We start from the raw sequence: 17,046 nt of genomic DNA on the forward strand, positions 1-17,046 counted from the left end.
CGATATATCTATCTTTATGCCAATACCATGCTGTTTTGACCACTGTGGCTTCATAATATGCCTTAAAGTCAGGCAGCGCGAGACCTCCAGCTTCGTTTTTTTTCCTCAAGATGTTTTTAGCAATTCGGGGCACCCTGCCCTTCCAGATAAATTTGCTTATTGGTTTTTCTATTTCTGAAAAATAAGTTGTTGGGATTTTGATTGGTATTGCATTGAGTCTGTGAATCAATTTAGATAGGATTGACATCTTAACTATATTTAGTCTTCCAATCCATGAACACAGTATGCCCTTCCATCTATTTAGGTCTTCTGTGATTTCTTTTAACAGTTTTTTGTAGTTTTCTTTATATAGGTTTTTTGTCTCTTTAGTTAAATTTATTCCTAGGTATTTTATTCTTTTAGTTACAATTGTAAGTGGGATATGTTTCTTGATTTCCCCATCAGCTTGTTCATTGCTATTGTATAGAAATGCTACAGATTTTTGAATGTTGATCTTGTAACCTGCTACTTTGCTGTACTCATTTATTAGCTCTAGTAGTTTTGTTGTGGATTTTTCCGGGTTTTCGACGTATAGTATCATATCGTCTGCAAACAGTGATAGTTTTACTTCTTCCTTTCCAATTTGGATGCCTTGTATTTCTTTTTCTTGTCTAATTGCTCTGGCTAGAACCTCCAACACAATGTTGAATAATAGTGGTGATAGTGGACATCCTTGTCTTGTTCCTGATCTTAGGGGGAAAGTTTTCAATTTTTCCCCATTGAGGATGATATTAGCTGTGGGTTTTTCATATATTCCCTCTATCATTTTAAGGAGGTTCCCTTTTATTCCTATCCTTTGAAGTGTTTTCAACAGGAAAGGATGTTGAATCTTGTCAAATGCCTTCTCTGCATCAATTGAGATGATCATGTGATTTTTCTGCTTTGATTTGTTGGTATGGTGTATTACATTAATTGATTTTCTTATGTTGAACCATCCTTGCATACCTGGGATGAATCCTACTTGGTCATGATGTATAATTCTTTTAATGTGTTGTTGGATACGATTTGCTAGAATTTTATTGAGGATTTTTGCATCTATGTTCATTAGAGAGATTGGTCTGTAGTTTTCTTTTTTTGTAATATCTTTGCCTGGTTTTGGTATGAGGGTGATGTTGGCTTCATAGAATGAATTAGGTAGTTTTCCCTCCACTTCGATTATGTTGAAGAGTTTGAGGAGAGTTGGTACTAATTCTTTCTGGAATGTTTGATAGAATTCACATGTGAAGCCGTCTGGTCCTGGACTTTTCTTTTTAGGAAGCTTTTGAATGACTAATTCAATTTCTTTACTTGTGATTGGTTTGTTGAGGTCATCTATTTCTTCTTGAGTCAAGGTTGGTTGTTCATGTCTTTCCAGGAACCCGTCCATTTCATCTAAATTGTTGTATTTATTAGCGTAAAGTTGTTCATAGTATCCTGTTATTACCTCCTTTATTTCTGTGAGGTCAGTAGTTATGTCTCGTCTTCCATTTCTGATCTTATTTATTTGCATCCTCTCTCTTCTTCTTTTTGTCAATCTTGATAGGGGCCCATCAATCTTATTGATTTTCTCATAGAACCAACTTCTGGTCTTATTGATTTTCTCTATTGTTTTCATGTTTTCGATTTCATTTATTTCTGCTCTAATCTTTGTTATTTCTTTCCTTTTGCTTGCTTTGGGATTAGTTTGCTGTTCTTTCTCCAGTTCTTCCAAGTGGACAGTTAATTCCTGAATTTTTGCCTTTTCTTCTTTTCTGATATAGGCATTTAGGGCAATAAATTTCCCTCTTAGCACTGCCTTTGCTGCGTCCCATAGTTTTGGTATATTGTGTTTTCATTTTCATTCGCCTCGAGGTATTTACTAATTTCTCTTGCAATCTCTTCTTTGACCCACTTGTTGTTTAAGAGTGTGTTGTTGAGCCTCCACGTATTTGTGAATTTTCTGGCACTCCGCCTATTATTGATTTCCAACTTCATTCCTTTATGATCTGAGAAAGTGTTGTGTATGATTTCAATCTTTTTAAATTTGTTAAGACTTGTTTTGTGACCCAGCATATGGTCTGTCTTTGAGAATGATCCATGAGCACTAGAGAGAAAGGTGTATCCTGCTGTTGTGGGATGTAATGTCCTATAAATGTCTGTTAAGTCTAGCTCATTTATAGTAATATTCAGATTCTCTATTTCTTTATTGATCCTCTGTCTAGATGTTCTGTCCATTGATGAGAGTGGTGAATTGAAGTCTCCAACTATTATGGTATATGTGTCTATTTCCCTTTTCAGTGTTTGCAGTGTATTCCTCACGTATTTTGGGGCATTCTGGTTCAGTGCGTAAATATTTATGATTGTTATGTCTTCTTGTTTAATTGTTCCTTTTATTAGTATGTAGTGTCCTTCTTTGTCTCTTTTAACTGTTTTACATTTGAAGTCTAATTTGTTGGATATTAGTGTAGCCACTCCTGCTCTTTTCTGGTTGTTATTTGCATGAAATATCTTTTCCCAACCTTTCACTTTCAACCTATGTTTATCTTTGGGTCTAAGATGTGTTTCCTGTTGACAGCATATGGAAGGATCCTGTTTTTTAATCTATTCTGCCAGTCTGTCTTTTGATTGGGGAATTCAGTCCATTAACATTTAGTGTTATTACTGTTTGGATAATATTTTCCTCTAACATTTTGCCTTTTGTATTATATATATCATATCTGACTTTCCTTCTTTCTACACTCTTCTCCATACCTCTCTCTTCTGTCTTTTCGAATCTGACTCTAGTGCTCCCTTTAGTATTTCTTGCAGAGCTGGTCTCTTGGTCACAAATTCTCTCAGTGACTTTTTGTCTGAGAATATTTTAATTTCTCCCTCATTTTTGAAGGACAATTTTCTGGATATAGGAGTCTTGGCTGGCAGTTTTTCTCTTTTAGTAATTTAAATATATCATCCCACTGTCTTCTAGCTTCCATGGTTTCTGCTGAGAAATCTACACATAGTCTTATTGGGTTTCCCTTGTATGTGATGGATTGTTTTTCTCTTGCTGCTTTCAAGATCCTCTCTTTCTCTTTGACCTCTGACAGTCTAACTAGTAAGTGTCTTGGAGAACGCCTATTTGGGTCTAATCTCTTTGGGGTGCGCTGCACTTCTTGGATCTGTAATTTTAGGTTTTTCATAAGAGTTGGGAAATTTTCAGTGATAATTTCTTCCATTAGTTTTTCTCCACCTTTTCCCTTCTCTTCTCCTTCTGGGACACCCACTACACGTATATTTGTGCGGTTCATATTGTCCTTGAGTTCCCTTATACCCTGTTCAAAGTTTTCCATTCTTTTCCCGATAGTTTCTGTTTCTTTTTGGAATTCAGATGGTCCATCCTCCAAATCACTAATTGTAGCTTCTGTCTCTTTAAATCTACCATTGTAGGTATCCATTGTTTTTTCCATCTTTTCTACTTTATCCTTCACTTCCATAAGTTCTGTGATTTGTTTTTTCAGTTTTTCTATTTCTTCTTTTTGTTCAGCCCATGTCTTCTTCCTGTCCTCCCTCAATTTATCGATTTCCTTTTTGAAGAGTTTTTCCATTTCTGTTCGTATATTCAGCATTAGTTGTCTCAGCTCCTGTATCTCATTTGAACTATTGGTTTGTTCCTTTGACTGGGCCATATTTTCAATTTTTTGAGCGTGATCTGTTATCTTCTGCTGGCGTCTGGGCATTTAGTCAGATTTCCCTGGGTGTTCGACCCAACAGGTTGAAAGATTTTTCTGTGAAATCTCTGGGTTCTGTTTTTCTTATCCTGCCCAGTAGGTGGCGCTCGTGGCACACGTTTGTCTGCTGGTCCCACCAGTAAAAGGTGCTGTGGGTCCTTTAACTTTGGAAAACTCTCTCGCCGTGGGGGTGTTTCGCCAGCCGAAGTGGCTTGGAAGAGTGCCAGCCGGCCCGGGGGTCCGAACGCGGGGAGGGTGACCGGCCTCTGCATCCCGTGAGAGCGCTCGTCCGAATTTCCTAGTCGTCCCGGGGCGCCAAGCGTGGCGGGAGTGCGCCTGCCACCGCGGCCCGGGAAAGTGCACTGTTCCCAGCCGGACCGGGGAGTCTCGTGTTTGGAAGGAACCCCCCCCCGCCCCGGTCACCGTTCTCTGCAGCCTGGGGATTTCCGATCCAATTCTCTCAGTTGGTCCGGGGGGCCGCGCGTGGTGGGGGCACCATCCGCCGTGACTTGAGGGGACCGCCTGCCCAATTCTGCCAGTTGGCCCGGGAAGGAGGAAGGAATGGACTCCGTCAGCTTTTGCCACCCCGCCCGGGGAACCCCGCGCCCCTCGGCCATCTCACCGGAGCGGGTTCTCTCAGCCAGTCAGCCGTTCCAGGATGGGGTACGCTGTCTTTTTTATCTCTGTCGTGGCTCTGGGAGCTGTTCTCTATTGTTACTACTCCCCTAACTGTTCTGGAGGAGGAACTAAGATCCGTGCGTCTTACTAAGCCACCATCTTCTCCGGAAGTCTACACTGCACTTCTTGGATCTGTAATTTTAAGTCTTTCGTAAGAGTTGGGAAATTTTCAATGATAATTTCCTCAAGCAGTCTTTGTCTTATTCCCTTTTTTCTCCTTCTGGGACACCCACAATACGTATGTATATTCATGGGCTTCATGTTGTCATTCACTTCCCTGCTCATATTTTTCCATTCTTTTCACTGTATTTTCTTTTGCTTGTCAGATTTCAGTTGTCCCTTCCACCATTTCACTAATCCTATCTTCTGCCTCTTGAAATCTAGCATCGTAGGTTTCCATTGTTTTATTTTCATCTCTTTTACTGTACCTTTCAGTCCCATAAGTTCTTTGATTTTTTTTTTCAGACTTTCGATTTCTTCTTGTTGTTTGTCCCTTGCCTTCTTTATATCCTCTCTCAACTCATTGATTTGATTTTTAGTGAGATTTTTCATGTTTGTTCGAAGATCTTGAATTAATGTTTGATCTCTTGTATCTCATTTGAATTGTTGGTTTGTTCCTTTGACTGGGCCATATCTTCAATTTTCCTAGTATGAGTTGTTATATTTTGCTGGCATCTAAGCATTTAATTTCCTTAGTTTGTTCTGGAGATTTTCACTTTTTTGCCTAGGATTTTCTTGCTGGATGACTTTCTCGTCTATCTGTTCTTTGACATTCAGTTCAGCTTATTCTAGACCTCTAGCATAGGTTTTGCTTAACGGGTCAGAATTTTTCAATTCTTGTTTGCTTGTTTCTTCCCCTGCCTATATGGTCCTTTTTTGTTATTTTTTTTTTTTCCTTTGGTCGGTCTACTTAGGTAGTATAGACCCCAGTTAGATTTTCCCAAACCAGACTGACCTCCTTTCAGGCAGAAAGAATCACCTACATCAGTTTTCCCTGAGGGTGAGACCCAGCAGGTTGAGAGACTTTCCTATGAAACCTCTAAACTCTGTGTTTTTCCTATCCTGCCCAGTATGTGGTGCTTGTCTGACTGTGTGTCACACCAGCGTACAGCATAATGTGATGCCATACCTTTAACTTCAGCAGAGTTTTCCTGATGAGGGTGTAGTTGAGACAGAGGAGAAGTTGTAGGCCAGCTTTAATCCCTTCAGTTTTCCATTCCCTGTGGTCTGAATTCCTTGAGGGAGGGATTCTATCTGAGCTGGGCCCCACCCCTTTCCTGGGGAAGGCACAGCCTCCAGGGAATTACCTCCTTTCATCTGACCAGCCTCTTTGCCTCTCAGACAAACTTAATTCTGCTCTTGCTTGGGGCAGTTGGAGCCTGAGAAGCCTTGCAGTTGTTTCTAAAGAGTAGTTAAGAAATAGGAACACAGAAAAAAAAAGAAAAGAAAGGAAAAAAAATCCTGTTCAGAGCAGGACCCCTATTCCTTGAGTTTGTTAATCAGGAGCTTAAGTTGATACGTTGCTCTGTGTATCTCCAGGTCATACGTGCCCCCTCTGCTTTTTTAGGGTCTAGACCTTTGCATGTATTTTGTGTTGTCTGATCCAAGAAACCTCTATTGTTTTTGTTTTCTGTCAGCCCTGCCCCCTCTGCACTGGGGCAAAAACTACTGACTTCAGCTTTTATTAGAGGTTTAGTTGAGCTGAGGGCCTAGTTGTAGTAGTCAGAATTTGTTAATTAACTTCACAATTGGGGTTTGGTTGATAGAAAAGTCTTGCTGTTAGTAAAGTCTCTTTCCTTTTCCCTCTAGGAACCATCCTGTGGGGGGGGGGGCACCAGCCTCAGCAGCTTGGGCACTCATAGTTCTGGGTGAGCTCTCAGCTGGTCCAGCTTGCCAGACATGTGTCTAGTCACTAATGTGGCCACAGCAGTTGTACTGTTCCTGGCTATTTTCTAGCTGCTTTGGAGTACGAACTAAATTCCACACCTCACTAAGCCGCCATTTTGGAACCTATTGCCAATACTTTTTAATTGTTTGCCCACATACTCTGAAATGTATCTGGATATTAAATTAGGCTGTACCGAATTGTAAGACCTCATTCCCAATTCTACCCTCCATGTGCCTAGGTCGTTTAACAAACTGGCCAAACAGATTAAGTTAGATTGTATTGTATAGAAAATTTAGGTTTTGGATCAAAATAAACCTCTCTTCCTTTGATGTCCATACAGTAGGTGAAGTTCTAAAATGCAGATAATATCTTCCTTTGCTCTGTATTCTGATATACCTTGGTCCCCAACCAGGTCAGCTTCATTCTTCTCTCTGATTGAAGCCTGATCTCTTTTTCATCTTCCTTAACAGTTGCTCTATATAGAAATGCTTGACTTACAGAACTCCAACTCTGAGTCTTAGGTATCATACAGGTATGCAAAGTTCCAGAAAAATACCAGGTTATACACATATAGCACTGTTGGAGAAGCCATAAAATATCGCTAACATGGCTGCCGTGGCTGATGCAAGGCAACACAAAATGGCTGACCTGAAATCTGCCCTCTGCCCTAGCAGCAACGGCCACCAATCCCAGCCCGACACATGTCCCTGCATGCTCCCCAGCCTATATAAGCCTGTGTACTTCCTGAATAAAGCAGGCGCCTTCCAGTCTCCCCTGAGGGTTGTCTCCTGAATTGTGTGCTGTGTGCTCTGTGTCTGTGTGACTGACTCAGTATGGCCACTTACCCCCAGCCATCAGCTACCCCACATAGCACAGCATCTCAGAATTTAGACATAACACTCAAAGCTCAGGATTAAATGCAACTGCTGTAAGAGCTTATAACCTAGGCCCCAATTTTCTTTTAAATATTTTCTAAAAGAGACCATATCATATATGTCCTTTTGTTTCTGGCTTATTTTGCTGACCATAATGTCATCATGGTTCATGTGCTTCATTATATGCCTCTTGACTTTCATTCCTTTCTGTATGCCACACAATATTCCTTCATATATATACCCCATAGTTGCCCTTCTGCTTCTCAGTCAATGTACCCTTTAGCCATCTCCTTCCATTGGGTACCGTGAATAATGTCACCATAAACATCAATGTGCAAATGTCTACTCAAGTCCCTGCTTTCAGTTCTTTCTAATATATTCCCAGTAATGGGATTGCCTACTCATATGGTGAACTTATATTTAGTCTCCTGTGGATCTACTACTACATTACTCTCTGGAGGTGCTGCCCCATTCTTCTACCCTACCAATATTGAATAGGCATACCTCTCTTTGCACATTTTCTCTAGCGCATGAATCTTTCTCTTTATTTATTTATTTTGAATTGGCAGATTTTTTTTGAGATATAATCATGTGGCATGTATTCTGTCCAAGATAAAGAATCAGTGTCTCACAGCATCCTTACTAAGTTGTACAATCATCACTCTCAATTTTAGACAATTCTCATTGCTCCAAAGAGAAAAATAACAGATACACCCACACCAGAGAGAAAATCTGAACTCCCCTTAACTCGTTCCCCCCTCAAATTATTTACTCCTAGTAATGTAGTACTAGATGTATTCCTATTAACTAAAGACCATGGCATGCAATAAGTAGTTTTCCTCTATTATTAACTCTTTGTACAGATGTCATACCTTTGAAGTAATTCGTGCAAGAACTTACTTATATTTATGAGGTACATGACTCTAAACAATCACTTTTACTTATATTTACCTTCAATATGGCAATATTACTTATAAAGCCACTAATAAACTACCATCATCTCTATCCATTCCCATACATATGTTCAACCTCATTAACTAGTCTTTATACATCATGTAACTGTTTCCCCTTTAGCTTCTGTCTATCTTTAGGTGCCCTATATCTTCATTTTAAGACCAAGTTTACATTTTCCAGGGAGTTCATACTAATGAAATCATAGAGTATCTGTCATTTTGTGTGCAGCTTATTTCTCTCTACATTTTGTCCTCAAGGGTCATCTATGTTGTCATATGCTTTAGGACCTCGTTTCTTCTTATTGCTGCATAATATTCCATCATATGTATATACCACATATTGTTTATCCACTTGTCTGTTGATGAACACTTGGATTGTTTCCATCCTTTTGCAATTGTGAAAAATGCCACTAGGAACATCGGCATGCAAATGTCTGTTGACGCCACTGCTTTTAGTTCTTCTGGGTATATTTGGAGTAGTGTTATTGCCCAGTCTTAGGGCAACTGATATTTAGTTTTCTGAGGAACCACCAAACTGTCTTCCACAGCAGTTATACCTTATACGTTCCCACCAGCAGTGAATAAGTGTTCCTATTTCTCCACATCTTTTCCAATAGTTGTAGTTTCCTGCTGTTTAATAGCAGCCATTCTTCTGTCACCTAAAGATAGACAGAAGTCTAAACGGGAAACAGTTACGTGATGTATACAGACTAGTTAATGAGGTTGAACATATGTATGGGAATGGATAGAGATGATGGTAGTTCATTAGTGGCTTTATAAGTAATACTGCCATATTGAAGGTAAATATAAGTAAAAGCGATTGTTTAGAGTCATGTACCTCGTAAATATAAATAAGTTCTTGCACGAATTACTTCAAAGGTATGACATCTGTACAAAGAGTTAATAATAGAGGAAAACTACAAGAACTACCATTCTTGTAGGTGTGCAATGATATCCCATTGTGGTTTTGATTTGCATTTCCCTAATGGCTAATGAAAGTGAACATCTTTTCATGTGATTTTTAGCCATTTGTGTTTTCTTTTTGGAAAAAAGTCTGTTCTTATCTTTTGCCCATTTTATAATTATTTTTTTTCATTTTTTGTTGAATTGTATGATTTTTATATATGTAGTGGATATCAAACCTTTATCAGATTAAATTGGCTACCTCTTCACCTTTTATTGTTAAAGACCTTTGAGGCACAGAAGCATTTGATTTTGAGGAGTTCCTATTTATCTATTTTCTTCTTTCAGAGCTTGAGCTTTGAATGTAAGGTCTAAGAAGCTACCTCTTATACTAAATCTTGAAGATGTTTCCCTATATTTTCTTCTAGGAGTTTTATGATACTGGCTCATATATTTAGGTCTTTGATCTTCTTTGAGGTAATTTTTTTCACAAGGTATGAGGTAGGGGTCCTTTTTGGTGCTTTGACTATGATACCTAGTTCTCCCAGGCCCATTATTGAAAAGGCTATTCCGACACAGTTCAGTGAATTTAGAGGCCTTGTTGAAGATCATTTTGGCCATAGATCTGATGGTCTGTTTCTGAACTCTGAATTTGACTCCATTGATCAATATGTCTGTCTTTGTGCCCATACCATGATGGCTTTTTTTTTTAATTGACAAATCTTCACACACATACAGTTTATACATGGTATACAATCAATGGCTCACAGTATCATCACATAGTTGTGTATTCGTCACCATGATCATTTCTAGAACATTTGCATCACTCCAGAAAAATAAATAGAAAAAACTCATATGCCCCATACCCCTTATCATTGGCCACTAGTATTTCAATCTACTCAATTTATTTTACCCCTTATCCCCCCTATTATTTATTTATTATCCATATTTTTTACTCATTCTGTCCATACCCTGGATAAAAGGAATATCAGACACAAGGTTTTCAAAATCACAGTTACATTGTCAAAGCTCTATTGTTATACAATCACCTTCAAGAATCAAGGCTCAACAGTTTCAGGTACTTGCCTACAGCCACTCCAACATTCCATGAACTAGAAACAGATAGCTATATAAAGCATAAGAATAACCTCCAGGATAACCTCTTGGCTCTGTTTGCAATCTCTCAGCTACTGAAACTTTATTTTTTCTCATTTCTCTCTTCCCCTTTGGTCAAGAAGACTTTCTCAATCCCATGATGCTGGATCCTGGCTCATCCCATCCCACGTTGCTAAGGAGGTTTACACTCTGGGAGTCATCCCACATAGTATGGAGGGAGGGAGTTCACCTGCTGAATTAATACCATACTGTTTTGACCACTGTGGCCTTACAATATAAGTTTTAAAATCAGGAAGTGTAAGCCAGCCCACTTCATTTTTCATTTTAGGATATTTTTGGCTATTTGTCGCTCCTTGCTCTTCCAAATAAGCTTGATAATTTGCTTTTCCAAGTCTTCAGAATAGGTTGTTGGAATTTTTATTACTATTTCATTGTATCTGTAAATCAGTTTGGGTAGAATTGATACCTGTCTTTTTTTTTTTTTTTGGCAGGGGTGGTAGTCATGCATGGTCCAGGAATCTAACCGAGGTCTCCCACATGGAAGGCTATCTTAAAGATCCGCTATCTTTAAGACATTTAACCTTCCTGACCATAAACATGGAATGTATTTCCAATTGTTTAGGTCTTTGATTTCTTTTAGCAATGTTTTGTAGTTTTCTGCATGCAAGTCCTTTACATTCCTGATTCAGTTTATTCCTAGATACTTGATTCTTTTAGTTGCTATTATGATTGGAATTTTTTTCTTAATTATCTCTCAGGTCATTATTTGTGTATAGAAATATTACTGATTTTTGCACATTTATCTTGTATCCTGCCACTTTGCTGAATTTGTTAGCTTAAGTAGCTTTGTCATAGATTTCTGAGGATTTTCCCAGTGTAGTATCATGTCATCTGCAAATAATGAAAGTTTTACTACTTCCTTACCAATTTGAAAGCCTTTTCTTTTTCTTACCTGAATCCTCTAGCTAGAACTTCTAGCACAATGTTGAATAATAGTGGTGGCAGTGGGTGTCTTTATCCCATTCCTGATCTTAGGGTAAAGGCTTTCAGTTTCTTACCATTGAATATGATGCTGGCTATGTTTTTTTCTTATATGCCTTTTATCATATTGAGGAAGTTTCCTTAGATTCCTGCCTTTTAAAGTGCTTTCATTCTAAAAGCATGCTGAATATTTTCAAATGCTTTTTCAGCGTCAGTCGAGGTGATCATGTGATTTTCCCTTTTGTTCATGTGTTGTATTACGTTGGTTTTCTTGTGTAGAACCACACTTTCATTCCTGGTATAAACCCCACTTGGTCATGGTGTATGATTTCTTTAATGTGCCGTTAGATTCAATTTGCAAGTATTTTGTTGAGAATTTTTACATCTATATTCATTAGGAAGATTGTAGTTTTCCTCTCTTGTAGTCTTTATCCAGTTTTGGTATTAGAGTAATGTTAGCTTTATAAAATGAGTTAGTATTCCTTTTCCCTCAATTTTTTGGAAGAGTTGAACAGGATTGGTGTTAGTTCTTTTTGTAATGTTTGGTAAAATTCCCCTGGGAAGCCATTTGGCCCTGGGCGTTTCTTTGTAGGAAGATTTTTGATGACTTTCTTTGGTAAGTTGTGTTTTTCAAGCAGTTGTTTCCATTTTATCAAAGTTTTTCTTTTTTAATTAAGAAAATTAATTAATTTTTTAATGAGCTAAGCCTATTTTTTCCCCAAAGTAATCAATAAAAAGAATATTACATACCAAAACAATGCTGAGTGCGTGATGAAATTCAGCATTTGGGTTAAGAGCATATTGTGGCTATACATGATTGTTTTTCTAAAGTTTCTATTTTTTCACTTAAACCCCCATTAAGATTACATGTAAAGATTAGGATTGTATGGTACTAAAGCCTTAAATTTCATGTATAAATACAGAAGGTATAGGAAATTGAATGTTTTGTATATTTAATTTTATTTTATTTAAAGATCTGTTGAGCCTTTCTTTAAACATATAATATGATTAAAACAAAATATTGACTTTTTGCTTGAGATTCTTTATAATGTGAGATTTTTATGTAATAACCAGCTAGTTTAAAGAAAGATGATCTCCAAAATACTATATTCTGTATTTTTTTAATACAATTATTTTCTTCTTAAGACAGGCAGTTTGGAATCTAAAGATTATCTCCAAGTTTGCCTTCGAATAAGACCATTTACACAATCAGAAAAGGAACGTGAGTCTGAGGTTTGTGTATAATTAATTAGAATTTAATATTTTCCTTCCATTAAATGGGCAAGCACCAATATTCTGTTTATTTGGATATATGTCCTAGGGCTGTATATATATTCAGGATTCACAGACTGTTCTGTTGAAAGATCCTCTGAGCACACTTGGTCGATTAAGTGAAAAAAGCACTGGACAGATGGCACAGAAATTCAGTTTTTCCAAGGTAAGTACCATTATATAATTGATTTTTTTTAGGTGAAAGAGACTTAGGCTAAATTGCTATATAAATGTATATAATGAACTATACATTTTTGTGTTTATGACACTTAGAGTTTAGGTGGTTGTTCTAGTTTGCTAGCTGCCGGAATGTAATATACTGGAAATGGAATGGCTTTTAAAAAGGGGAATTTAATAAATTGCTAGTTTACAGTTCTAAGGCCAAGAAAATGTCCCAATTAAAACAAATCTATAGAAATGTCCAATAAAAGGCATCCAGGGAAAGATACCTTGGTTCAAGAAGGCCAATGAAGTTCACGGTTTCTCTCTCAAGTGGAAGGGCACATGGCAAACACAGAATTTCTCTTTCATCTGGAAAGGCACATGGTGAACACAGTCACGGTTTCTCTGTCATCTGGAAGGGCATGTGGCGAACATGGCATCATCTGCTAGCTTCCTCTCCTGGCTTCCTGTTTCATGAAGCTCCCCGGGAGGCATTTTCCTTCTTCATCTCCAAAGGTTGCTGCTCTGCTTCTTGTGGCTATGTCGTTGTGTTCTCTCCCAATCTCTTTCAGTCTTCAAAATGTTTCCTCTTTTAAAGGACTTCAGAAACTAATCAAGCCCCACCCAAATGGGTGGAGACATACCTCCACCTAATCCAGTTTAACAACCACTCTTTTTTTTTTCAAATGCAAACATTCTTATTTTGATCATTCCGTTCTACATATATAATCAGTAATTCACAGTATCATCACATAGTTGCATATTCATCATCATGATCATTTCTTGGAACATTTTCATCTGTTCAGAAAAAGAAATAAAACGAAAACAGAAAAAAATTTATACATACCATACCCCTTACCCCTTGCTTTCATTGATCACTAGCATGTCAAACTAAATTTATTTTAACATTTGTTCCCCTATTATTTATTTTTATTCCATGTGTTCTACTCATCTGTTGACAAGTAGATAAAAGGAGCATCAGACACAAGGTTTTCACCATCACACAGTCACATTGTGAAAGCTATATCATTATACAATCTTCTTCAAGAAACATGGCTACTGGAACACAGCTCTACATTTTCCAGCAGTTCCCTGCAGCCTTTCCATTACATCTTGAATAACAAGGTGATATCTACTTAATGCATAAGACTAACCTCCAGGATAACCTCTTGACTCTGTTTGGAATCTCTCAGCCATTGACACTTTGTCTCATTTTACTCTTACCCCTTTTGGTCAAGAATGTTTTCTCAATCCCTTGATACTGAGTCTCAGCTCATTCTAGGGTTTTTCTCAATCCCTGATGCTGAGTTTCAGCTCATTCTAGGATTTCTGTCCCATGTTGCCAGGAGGCTCCACACCCCTGGGAGTCGTGTCCCACATAGACAGGGGTAGGGTGGTGAGTTTGCTTGTTGTGTTGACTGGAGAGAGAGGCCACATCTGAACAACAAAAGAGGTTCTCTTGGGAGTGACTCTTAGGCCTAATTTTAAGTAGGCTTGACCTATCCTTTGTGGGGTTAAGTTTCATATGAACAAACCCCAAGACTGGGGGCTCAGCCTATAGCTTTGGTTGTCACATTGCTTTTGAGAATATCAAGAATTCAATTTGGGGAAGTTGAAGTTTCCCCCTTTCTCACCATTCCCCAAAAGGCACTTTATACTTTTTTATTCACTGTTCAAATCACTCTGGGATTTATCAGGGCATCACTCTGGACAAACCCACAAAATCTCATGTCCTCAAGGTCCATCCATGTTGTTACATACTTCATAAATTTATTCTGTCTCACAGCTGCATAATATTCCATCATATGTGTATACCACAGCTTTTAACAACCACTCTTGATTAAATCACATCTCCAGGGAGATGATCTAATCACAGTTTCAAAAATGCGTTGCTGAATAGGGATTAGAAGAAATGGCTGCCTTAACAAAATGGGATTAGTATTAAAACATGGCTTTTCTATGGTACACACATTATTTCAAGCTACACAGCAGTGATTTTTTTTCCCTCAAATTTCAGTTCTGTAAATAATTTCAGTTTTGTAAATATAATTGGAAGTGAATGAATCACTATGTAGTTCTTACTGTCTTGTTTTTTTTTAAATTTTAAATAAATGGTCTTTTCCAAAACTTTGATGAAAACTGCTTGGCTGAGTTAAAGTCCTGTCTTTAAAACTTTCTGGTAAGAAGAAGTTAAGCTATCAGGTATATTTTTGGGAGTGGGAATATGACACCTGTTTTAAGAATGACTTTATTAAAACTATTCTTTTAAATTTTTAAAACATGAGAGGGTAGAATTCATTTTGAATATTATCATGAAATTTCTAAAAATATTTGTTTTTAAAATGCCTATTTAGGTTTATGGCCCAGAAACTACACAGAAGGAATTTTTTCAGGGTTGTATTATGCAACCTGTGAAAGACCTCTTAAAAGGACAAAGTCGGCTGATTTTTATGTATGGGCTCACCAATTCAGGAAAAACTTATACATTTCAAGGTAATTAAATTGCTTTGTTTTTGCTAGAAAGGAAAAAGAATAATTTTCACTCAGACTTTCCTAATGCTTGCATGTAGCTATATTTCTATCACCTACTACACATTGCTCATTTTTAATAATAATAATATTGAATGTGTCTTGCTGATGGCTCTTAATTCAGATTGATTTAATTCACTTGTGAACTTCTTTACTCATATTAGAGAGAATAAGATGATAATGAAAATTGAGAACAAGCATTGATGTGGCACAGAGGTTTAAGCATCAATAACCAGGGAGATATGTTATATTTCATTTTAGTTGTATACTTTCTGATAGTGGATGATTAAAAATCTTAATAATATTACCTGATCTGAATGTAAAATTTCAGATTCAGCCTAAGAATAGTAGTTGATATCATGTCAGTAATGCTTTGAAGACCAAAGTGATGGAAAACTTTTGAATAATCCCTTCTTTCACTTTTGTCTTAGCTGTTTCCTCTTGCGTATTGGTGGTATAAAAGAATACTTACTAAAGGCTCAGGAAAGTTTTCTCCTTCCTAATACTTAGAGAATATAAAACAAAAATTCTTTCCCCAGGCACAGAAGAAAATATTGGGATTCTACCTCGAACTTTTAATGTATTGTTTGATAGTCTTCAGGAAAGATTATATACAAAGATGGATCTTAAACCACATAGATCTAGAGAATACTTACGGTTATCACCAAACCGAGAGAAGGAAGAAATTGCTAGTAAAAATGCATTACTTCGGCAAATTAAAGAGGTATGTTATACCTCTTTATATAATAAAAAGTATTATAAAATATAAAATATACGTAAATCATGATCTTTTATAAATTCAGTTTTTTTCAACCCATATTGGAATCTTTTTTTGTGATTATTATCTTTTGTTTTTTGAGAAACCATTAAAAACTTGTTTATACACAGCTTCTATTTTGTATTGTACAAATAGCAAGAATGCCTAAACAATACAAATGTAAATGATTCTGAAGTCTTTAGTGATTGCTGTAGAAATAGCATTGTGTTTTTTATGTCATAGTTTTTAAAAAATCCTTGTTTTAAAATTGTAAAAGTAATGTGTATACACAAAATTTATATAAAGGAATGTGAGATATAGAAAGTAAAAGTTTCTTGTAATTGTATTCCCCAAAAGGAAACCACCATTTGCAGATTGAAAAATACTTTTTTATTTTTCTCTTATAAAATTCATACACAATTATAACTTCTACTTATCTTTTTTTCTCTTCCTCTTAAATTTTCTAGCTTTTGTTTATGTTATTTTGTTTTAGAAGTACAAATGTATTTATAGATAGTAACATAAGTTTTAGGGAAGCTTAGTTATAAAAATAGAATTTTAAGAGTAAAATCCATACACAGCTTTCTGTATATGTCTGTATATATGCACATATATGTGGTCATATATATGGTTGCATATATTTTTGTATCTTTCCTTTATATTTTTTATATAGGATATAGTAGTTTTGTTTTTTAATAAGATCTTATTATACTTACTGTTCTATAATGTGCTTTTTTATTTAACATATCTTAAATATCTTACTACCTTAATCCAAGTATCTGTTATTTGTTAATTTATGTGCTTACCTCATTTTCTTTCTTTATTTTTTAATCAGTTTTTAAATCATTTTCCTATTGATGGAAATTTGAATTGTTCCCATCTTTTGCTATTTTACATAGTGCTTCAGTGAGGAAGCATTCTTTTCCAAAAATACTAGCCTTTATGTATTTCTGAAGGATAAATTCCTAGAAATAGAACAGCTTTGTAAAATGGCATGCATATTTAATATCTTTGTACTTAAATTGCTGTAATACCATCAATAAGTGATGATGCTAGTTTTCTCAAACTCTGGCCAGCAATGGTCATTTAATAGTTTCTAGGCTGAAAGGTGAAAAATTATCTCACTTAGGTTTAAGAGCCTAATTCATTTTTAAAAATTAGTACCTAATTATAAGGTTGCTTAGTGGAGTTCAAAATTCAGAATCCATGATTCTGGTTGCTAAAAGTAACA

The 17,046-nt window shown here is 36.6% G+C and overlaps 1 protein-coding gene across 4 annotated transcripts in view; it reads left to right on the forward strand.

Annotated features, from left to right (window-relative positions):
* KIF20B (kinesin family member 20B) overlaps positions 1–17,046 on the forward strand; it is a 145,534-nt gene that overhangs the window by 25,040 nt on the left and 103,448 nt on the right. For all 4 annotated transcript variants that reach the window (XM_077125379.1, XM_077125382.1, XM_077125381.1 and 1 more), the window contains exons 3-6: positions 12,242–12,328; positions 12,417–12,533; positions 14,884–15,022; positions 15,598–15,782. In XM_077125379.1, coding sequence (XP_076981494.1) covers positions 12,242–12,328; positions 12,417–12,533; positions 14,884–15,022; positions 15,598–15,782 — 528 coding nt within the window. The remainder of the gene's footprint in view (positions 1–12,241; positions 12,329–12,416; positions 12,534–14,883; positions 15,023–15,597; positions 15,783–17,046) is intronic.

Source organism: Tamandua tetradactyla, chromosome 13 (genome assembly GCF_023851605.1).
Source record: "Tamandua tetradactyla isolate mTamTet1 chromosome 13, mTamTet1.pri, whole genome shotgun sequence".
Lineage (NCBI taxonomy): Eukaryota > Metazoa > Chordata > Mammalia > Pilosa > Myrmecophagidae > Tamandua > Tamandua tetradactyla.